The sequence below is a fragment of the Rhyacophila brunnea genome, unplaced genomic scaffold, assembly GCF_057557595.1.
Source record: "Rhyacophila brunnea isolate RB1 unplaced genomic scaffold, BYU_Rbru_1.0 scaffold_1, whole genome shotgun sequence".
NCBI classification, from domain to species: Eukaryota; Metazoa; Arthropoda; class Insecta; order Trichoptera; family Rhyacophilidae; genus Rhyacophila; species Rhyacophila brunnea.
In genome coordinates this window covers 5176339-5186275 of record NW_028232751.1, presented here as the reverse complement: position 1 = coordinate 5186275, position 9937 = coordinate 5176339, and the positions used below count along the sequence as shown (strand labels likewise).

The 9937-nt window shown below is 30.9% G+C and overlaps 1 protein-coding gene across 1 annotated transcript in view; it reads right to left on the bottom strand.

The window, feature by feature from the left end:
- Positions 1–6604: 6604 nt before the first annotated feature.
- The window catches only part of Unr (cold shock domain-containing Unr), a 32275-nt gene continuing 28942 nt past the window's right edge, over positions 6605–9937 (bottom strand). The window contains exon 20 of the mRNA XM_085940763.1: positions 6605–7422. Coding sequence (XP_085796889.1) covers positions 7406–7422 — 17 coding nt within the window. The 3' untranslated portion in view covers positions 6605–7405. The remainder of the gene's footprint in view (positions 7423–9937) is intronic.

Below are 9937 nucleotides of genomic sequence, written 5' to 3'. Positions count from 1 at the left end.
ACCCTTCCCGCTTATAATGTGTTAAAAGCCCAATAGTTAAAATTCATGGGCGCGATACCCGAGAGATGCAGGTTCGATTCCTGCGGGGGTGTCTTACTTTTTTGAAAAAGATTTTTTCTATTGGTTATAATATATTATCTCAGAAGTCTTTTCAAAGTTGTATACTTATTGAGTTATTAATATTTGATTGTTGGAAGTAATTTTAGTATTCTATATACAAAAATAAAGTCGGTCACTAATGGGTTAAGAGGAAGTGGTATTGATCAGGGTGGTTTCAATGTTAATCCAACAATCTATGAACATTTTTCGTGTCCTCTAACACAATATTGTGTTATTCAAATTATATTATAATAAACTATGTATGTATCTAAATATGTAACTAAAAAATTATCATTCAACCAAAATTTAATAAGCATGGCATATTAGGATGAAAATCATCCTAGAGCGGTGGTGAAGACTCCTTACTAGGTGATTACTTAAAGCCTACCATAATAATATGAATAAAATTTATGTTACATTGTATCAGACAGACTGGCAGATCAATACGCATTGTATTGTAATATGTACCTAATGATGCGCTGCACCATATATTTAGCACCGATACTCGTGTTCAAAGGTTGTATTAATCAGTATGTAAATGTATCATATTGCTGTATACAATATCATAACATTTATTGGATAATTATCATAACAGATCAGCATATTGCTCTAAAGTTGAAAGCTTTTCATCATCAGTCTTCAAGCAATTTTCTTAATTTTACATTCACATTATTGTGTACCAGTAGTGAAGGTTGTAGGTATAGCCATAAATAGTGCACATTAAACTTTGTTAGTCATACGTATTTGTTTTTATTTAACTAAGACTAATTTACAGATTGTTGTTTTTATTTAATAAAACGCAATTTTTTTTATAGTACTTATTCCACTTTAATTTAATTTACAGATGGCGTTGGTTTTATTTTAAAAATCAATTAAACCCTGCCTAACCAAACCATAATAGTTTTTGTATACTTTGGGCGATATGACAAAACTGTGTACACTTTTTCATTCATACTTATTTGTTTTCGTTGGATGAAGAATACATATTACGCCATATTGTTGGTTCATTTTTTTTAAATTTGAATTGAACTGAACTAAAATAATCACAATACCATTAAAAATTCTGACATGAATATAAAACAGTTGCCAGAAAATAAATAACTCCACTGTGTTGTGTACTCATGGGGTATTAGGTGTATAGTAGTAAAAACAATATTTGTAGTACTTGATATAAGTTTGTATTCATTTTTTTGGACATCCTACATTGTATTCAAAGTTCGTGAATAGGAGGAAAATAAAAATACGCACTATATATGTCTCATCCGACCCTGGTTAATTTTAACATTTCCAAATTTAGAATTACAGTCAGTACTCTAATTGGAACTTATTTATAAATTTGAATAAATTGTTTCATTATTTATACATACAGCATATTTTATATAAACCTGCATTGTAAAATACAGTACTCACAGCAATTTATGATAGTAAAAATAATAAAGTAAAATAGTATTTTGGCAACACAAAGTCACCACATCTGGCACATATCATATTTTTCATTTGGTTCGTCAACTTACAATAATCCTATGCGATCATTACTTTTATAATTCGCAACACTCTGAAGCTATGTGAAAAATAATGTCCTCATTGAATTTTTTTAATAACGATAGATACTAAACAAAAAATGACTTATATACATAAGTATTGGAAAAATCAAAAACATTACATTTTCAATGTAAAAGAAATCAAACATAATATATACAGATAATCAAGTGTTTCCTTAAAAATTCATTCACTGATATTTTAATCAAACCAAAATACATTGCTAAACAAAATAAATATTTATTAATTAGGACACAAATAAAGTAATAATGAGTAACATAGCATGTGTTAATTATCCAGCATATGAATTATGAGGTATAACATTTGGTGCAACATTCCATAACTGGTTAAAATTTCTTTCGAAAGGAATTATTAATTCTGTATTGAATGCAACATCACTCAACCGGAGAGAAGTCAAGTTTAGTGATTCTTCTTTTATAAAAAAAATATTAACTAACAATAAAGTGATATTCAAAAAGGTGTTTCAGGAACAAGCGACAGTTGGGAGGCAAATCTGGTCAAATACAAAGCTGGAAGTCAATAAGATATCTACGCGAGCGTTTGAAATCTTCTGTAAAATGAAAACTAAAATATACTGATGGAAGTGAACATTTACATTTGCTTACATAAAATTTAACTATAAGATTTCATAATTACAGTGAGCATCAAACCATTATAATCTAGAATTTAAATGATAACACTAGTTACAATTCGATTCTCATCGATAGATATATAATGGAGTTTTACTAAGTACCTAAATGCCGACTCATATAGCCAATTTCCATAATTCAAGCAAAAATATATACCAAAATATGTACTTAATAAAATATCATTAGGTGTAACAAAAAAATTAATAATTGTTGACTTGGTAATTTAAAAATTGGGAAAACTCATTATGATTAAATTATTCTGTCTTAAATTAAACACAAATAAGTTGATCTGACAAATAATATTGGTCTTATTAGTTCTAACTATCACAGAAAATACGAATTTTATCATGGCGGCAACAACCAGATGTGTTTTGGTTGAAATATGAGATTTAGGAATGCACAATATTATTAAGCACACATCCAAAACTCATGTGTCTAGTAACATTATAATATATGTACATTGAATTTTACACCCTTACTCTAGCACAGGGGTGGGCAACTATTATAAACTTGGTTTTAATTGAAATTTTATTTTTGGCATGGCTAATAATCGGATTTACCATATTAATACAATTTGATTATCGAAGGAAAAGTACGGTTCCTATTATGGTTCGATCGTTTAGAAAAATTTAGGAAATTACAACACATTTATTTGGAGTGCTTGGGTCCAATTTAAAAAAATATTATCACCTTTTAAATTAAATGACTGAAATGAAATTAGATGACTTTCCGATCACTATTCATATTTAGTAATCACAAAATCTCACTGGTGATTGGTCTATGTGTTATAATATTAAATAAATTTTGGACACAAACCTCTAGATTGACCAGTTTGCCACCCCCGGTCTAATAGATAAGGGCAGAAAATTATTATAAATTGCAAATACTTATATTAAACAACCATAATACATCTTTTGTCTATTTCTAACCATGTATAACTGATATTGCATAAATAATGTAAAATTATAATTATATATCATAAACGCACAGTAAGCACTGTGTTAGAAATAAAACTAAACAATAACTCGTTAGAGAGCATGCGTATAAGTGAAAGCGTGAAATAAATAAAATGGAAAAATGAACACGTTTTGTTATACATAGATTAGAAATATCCAGACATATCAAAAAACAATTTTCAAATATTGTGATATTTTATGAAATTAAAACTAATCAAATCGATATTATTAATAAAATTAGACATTAAAAAATTCCTCCAGCAATGGCATAGCCGAATTCAAGTCAGTTCTAATGGGTAGTCAATGTCGAGAGTGATAATCTCATTACAAATTAATTAAACAATTATTTTGACTTCCATTACTTTTTCTGCCACAAGGTTAAATTTGATACATAATTCCTAATCAGGCATTTTATGCCCAAATACAATTTAATATTCCCCCGATTAATTAACCGTGTATAATCATATCATCATTTAGTCTTCAACACCATTAATGTAGTTTTTATGTTGTGTAAATCAAAATGATCATCACAGCAGATATTATGCAAGATTATCACATTCTGAATACAATATTTGTTTGCACAAATCATGCTATTTTTTATACAAATAAGTATGCCAGATTATGGTACTTTTAAAACAATCTTTAACATTAGTAGTGTTGTACACCAAGAGATGATATTGCATTGCGCCTATACAACTTGATACAATATTACAACAAAAAATACATATAAATATTTAATTTAACATTAGATATTCTTTACAGCCTATGTATAAGGATATAATTTGATACTTTTGTAAAACACAAAACACTAATCAATTTACCAACGAGATACTGATAAAAGCATATTATGCATAAAGTACGGGATACAAGTTTCTGCAGGATTATGCATATATAATTTAAAAAATTCATTATTAGTCATGATACTTTTAAATCAAAGCAGTTTTTTGTTTTATTATGACGTGTGTCCATTAGTATTTTATATACTAGACGTTTTACTAGTTTTTACACATTAGTCAGTTTCAAAAATACAGTAGAACCTAAATTATCCAGACATCTATATTCTTCTATATGATCATAGGTTTCCCATGGTTATAAAATACGGTATGATTTAAATATATACATATATAATGACAAGGAATGTGAAATTATCAAAAAAATGCAGTAAAATAAATTGTTTTTTTATTAATTTTCGTGTATATGAATCATCGAGTTTCAAAATCCATTCTGGATGATTTTTTACGATAATGACCTGTGAATGCCATTTTATTCATTAACTTAAAATCTATCTAGTTATTCGGGTGAGAGTTTTAATTTGCATTCAATTTCGTCAGGAAATCATTTTAAATATTTGGGTCCCTTACAAAAACCACTCCGTATGTGATCTGAGTTACAAAAAGCATTCAAAGTGATATCGGCCAATCAGGAGTCGCAGTTCATACAAAAATGCAATATGGCCGCAGCACTGAATCTATACTCAGTGAGGTAAATCGCTCTAGTTTGCTGTTGATATTTTGTCGTTTTCAATCGTATAAATATAATGGATAATTACTTGATAAGTGTTACGAACTCTTTTCCTGGAACCTCAAGGAAGCGTTCAAGGAACCCAGATGCATGGATACGCAGTATGCAACGCAAAGAAAGCTAAACACAATTTGACACTTCAATCCGTGTTTCCGCGGCATTTTTAATAAACAATCCATAGGTGTCCCTGACTTTTTTCATTAAGTTTAGATACTTTAATTTTTCGTGTTATTTTCTGATCTATAAAAACAACCCTTTTACTCCCGCCTGACTTAGCATATGTGAAAACTCCTAAGCGTTTTTTGCCAAAAAATCATTGATTTAGTTTTTTTTAAATAAATAATTAAATTTGAAACGTATAGTTAAATTTCAAATATTATTTGTGTTTAATTTCATAAAATGCTTCACGAGCGAAAATTTCATGAGAAAAGTAGTCAACATGAATTTATATTCTTTAAAATCACATGACGCACCACTGGAATTTTAACACTATGTTATTTTAGCAAAGTGCGTGTCAAAAACAACTCTGTTCATAATAGTGACATTCAGAATCCACTCTATTCGACAATGAATTTCAAAACCCATTCTGCACAGCATTTAAACGAATATATTTTATGTTAGAAGTTATCTGCATACAAATTAAAAAGTTATATCACATTTAGTAACACATTTGAACAACATTTTTGCAAAAAAACAATACATCTAATGCTTCATATGTATGCACAATCGTTTTTCGTGATTTACTCGAAACTTGAAAAACCATCCAGAGTGCTTTTTGAAACTCGATGATTCATATAGACTATCTCCATTCCCATTTAGTTCGGATAATCGAGGTTCTACTGTATTCAAAAATTTTAAGTTCACCTGAAATGGAATTAAATGGAATAATATATTACTAACACAATATTGTATTATGTACATAATTATGTATTACTGAAAATCAGTTCTAGTTCAGAAAAGATTATAGCATAATATTAATTGTATTTATTGGTATTAATGTAAAAAATAAATAGTGGCAGACCATTACATAAAATACCAATTCAATAATATTACAGGTTATTTATTTAATGTAATAATCCAAGAAATTAAACAAATGTCATGAAAGTTTTGACATGTACGATTTTCCAAAATATTGGTTGTTCTTAAAACGCCTTGATTTGAAAGAATACATAGTTTGTTGATTTATAATAGATTTTTGCAATCAATCATAATATAAAAAATCCAGAAGTATAAAGCAGTTCCTTCAAATAAATATCAACTCTTGATATTCGCTGTCTGCTTAAGTGACTTATCTTCTATTTTAGTTTTATTATTAGGTACCAGTAATAAGTCTATGAGTTTAATGCCAGTGAGAGGCTTATAAATTGTTGCGAGTACTTATAGCAGTATAAAAACAAATAATTACACTTTGGTTAAACAGTATGCACTAAATCGATGACGCTAATGATAGATATCGCCTGAGATCATTGAAGATGCATCAATTATCAGTATTATGCGAGGGAAATAATTATGAAAGAATATTATAACATATCAGTTTTAAACTTTGACTCATGACCAGATAATATAAATGGTTATATATATATATATATATGATACTATTATAAGAAGCATTACATCAGGGGATAATATTACGCCTCTTGTGATTAATAGACAATTATTCAGTAACACACATAATATAGTAAGTCTCGCTGGTTGTATAGAAATTTTAACGATCATGTCAATTTATGAAATATTATATCCCATAGACAGTAATAAATATTAAAAAAAAAATATTTGCAGATTGATAACATAATTTGGTACAAGAAATTACACACAGACCCCAATAGATTTTTTTTTATTAAATGACAAAACCAAATATCTACCCTTATCTGGTATTGTAAGTATTTTTAGTGTTATTAATCATGGACACATCTATTATTGGATGTTTATTATTGATTAAATTGTATGACAATTTAACTTATTGGTGTCTTGGACAGTTCTGTGTAATATATGATTATTTTAATAGCTTTATAGTAAGTCCTCAAGTATCACAGTAAGGTTATAAGTTGGGAATTTGGCCAGACTTGAGTGATAAGATTATGACATTTAAGTCAGTCAACAAGTAATATTTACAAAAAAAATCAAACAACAATGGTATTTATATTATATAAATATCATTTGACGAGAATGCAGCCTTTTGATTTTGAATAATATCAACAGACATTATATATTCATAAGTTAAAAAAAAAAAGATTTTCCATTTTTGATTTATTTTTATTGACGTTGATTAATGGATAAATAAGTACCTACCATATTGTCGAAATATGTATAAGGCTGAGTTTTAAAATTTAAGTCGTAAATATTATTAAAAATATAAAGATTGAGGAGGTCCATATAAAGTAGATTAATATTATGCGTTTCAATGATGCACAAAATTTGAATAATAAATCATTGCATCAGTGACATGAAATAACAATACCAGTCAAGGTTTAACACAAAAAGTAAATTATTTGTAACTACTACAAAGCATGCAAATTCAATAGAAATTTAAGAAAATCTCAAATAATTTACTGTCCTTATTCACAAAAATAGGCATTATGATTAAGGTGGCAGAATAAAGCTGTATTAAAATGTATGAAGTATGTTTCAATATGTTTCATTTTACTGCACAAGTGTATCTGGAAGAAAAAAACCTCTTATTAAAATCATAAAAACAGACAGTATACAATAAATCTCTATATATATAAAAATCTCGTGTCACGATGTTTGTGGTCGAACTCCTCCGAAACCGCTAGACCAATTTTTATGAATTTTTTTATGTATAATTGTTAGGTATGAGAATAGGTCAACAAGTATATTTCATACCGCTAGGTGATTCGGGTATCTCTATCCAGAAAAAAATTTCTTTAAAGCTCGACCGATTTTTATGATTTTTTTTATGTATATTTTTTAGGTATGAGAATAGGTCAACAAGTATATTTCATAACGCTAGGTGATTTGGGTATCTCTATCCAGAAAAAAAATTCTTTTATTTTTTTGACAATTTTTTTTTTGTATTTTTTTTTTATTTGGCATCAAAAAATACCTATAATCCAAAATTTTCATCCTCCTACTTCCACCCTCCCATTTTTAAATCGTGATTTTAGTATTTTTGTATGAACAAATGAACCGTCGTTCGTATTTCAAACAGAACGAAATTATTTATGTTGTTGAATGACAGATGGCGCTACGTTCGAGAAGAATTCACGAGAAGCGTCGCGTTTTGACATTTCATTCGGCATATCACAAGGCAGTGTGTGCAAAATGTTGTACGATTTATTTAAATTTATCTATTTGTGTGTGTGTGTTGTGTTACAGTGTACAATGCCAGCAAGACGCAAGGGGGCCTATTTGAGCCGTCAAACGAATAAAGCAACAAACATGCGAAACATTAGAGCAGAAATCACAGACAAACAAATCCAACAAGATAACAAAAGTGTGCGTTTGAGCATGTCGCGATTGCGTGAATCTCAATCACAAGAGGCACGAGCTGAACGAAATCAACAACAACAATTGGAACGGAGACAAGCGCGCCGGTTTGCAGTTAACACATGCAGCGCAAATGACCGACAACGCCAACAAGTACATCGAGCATTATCCGCTTCGTTCCTTCGTCTTGCATTCGAATACTAGCTAGATATTGAATATTCCGCTCATCCAAAAGTGCTGATTGGTGCTATGGACAAAGAATGTCCCCATAGTCATGCGCTAAAATTCAAATATGAGTCAGCCGGGATGTGTTGCGCATCAGGAAAAGTGCAACTACCAGAAATTGAGACACCACCAGAACCATTGAACGGCTTGCTCATCGGCACGGATCCAGATTCAAATCTGTTCCTGAAATCCATTCGCACATTCAATTCATGCTTCCAAATGACTTCGTTCGGAGCTACAGAAATAGTTCACAATACTGCGGCAAATGGTCAACGATTCCATTCAACGTTCAAAATCAAAGGCCAAGTGTACCACAAAGTAGGCTCATTGCTGCCAATGCCAAACGAACCACATAAATTTTTACAAATTTACTTCATGGGCGGTGAGGACATCAATCGCGTGGATGCACGTTGCGGCTACAATAACCTCAATTCGCCTAATGCTAGGCGCATCGTCGGCGAACTGGACACCCTATTGAATGAGCACAACGAATTATTGAAATTCTTCAAATCATATTATATGCACGAATTACAAAGTGACAACCACGCTATTGTCATCAATCCTGATAAAACACCAGCTGGAGAGCACGTGCGTCGATTCAATGCGCCTGTTGTTGACGACGTTGATGGAATCATGGTTGGCGACCGCACATCGCCGCGAGAAATCGTGATTCGAAGAAGAAACAATAATCTGGAGTTCATCGCTGACACACACCGTTCATACGACGCTCTCCAATATCCGCTAATTTTCTGGAAGGGACAAGACGGATATTGCATAAACATTAAACAACGAGATCCCGCCACAGGTAATTCATTCATTATTAACATCATTATTCATTTTGAATTAATATTTATGAATGAATTAATATTTTTGAATATGTTATTACAGGAGCCGAAACAAACAAGAAAGTGAGCTCGATGGATTTTTATGCGTATCGTATGATGATTCGACGTGGTCAGGACAACGCCATTCTGCGATGTCGTGAGCTGTGCCAACAATTCATGGTCAACATGTACGCAAAGGTAGAGAGCGAACGACTGCAATTCCTACGACACAATCAACAGAAGTTGCGTGCGGAAGAATACATTCACTTGCGAGGCGCTATCATGAGCGACGCCGACACCACCGAAATTGGTAACTCTATCATTCTACCATCATCCTACGTAGGCAGTCCACGTCATATCCAAGAATACATACAGGATGCTATGACTTTCGTGCGCGAGTACGGACGACCGTGTTTATTTATAACGTTTACATGTAATCCAAAGTGGCAGGAGATTACATCTTTGCTATTGCCAAGCCAAAATGCAATACATCGTCATGATATTACAGCACGTGTGTTCAAACAAAAATTGAAGTCATTAATGAGCTTCATTACAAAATTACACGTATTCGGTCCCACACGTTGCTGGAAGTATTCGGTAGAATGGCAAAAGCGAGGATTACCTCATGCACACATTTTGATTTGGTTAGTCGACAAAATACGCCCTGAAGAAATCG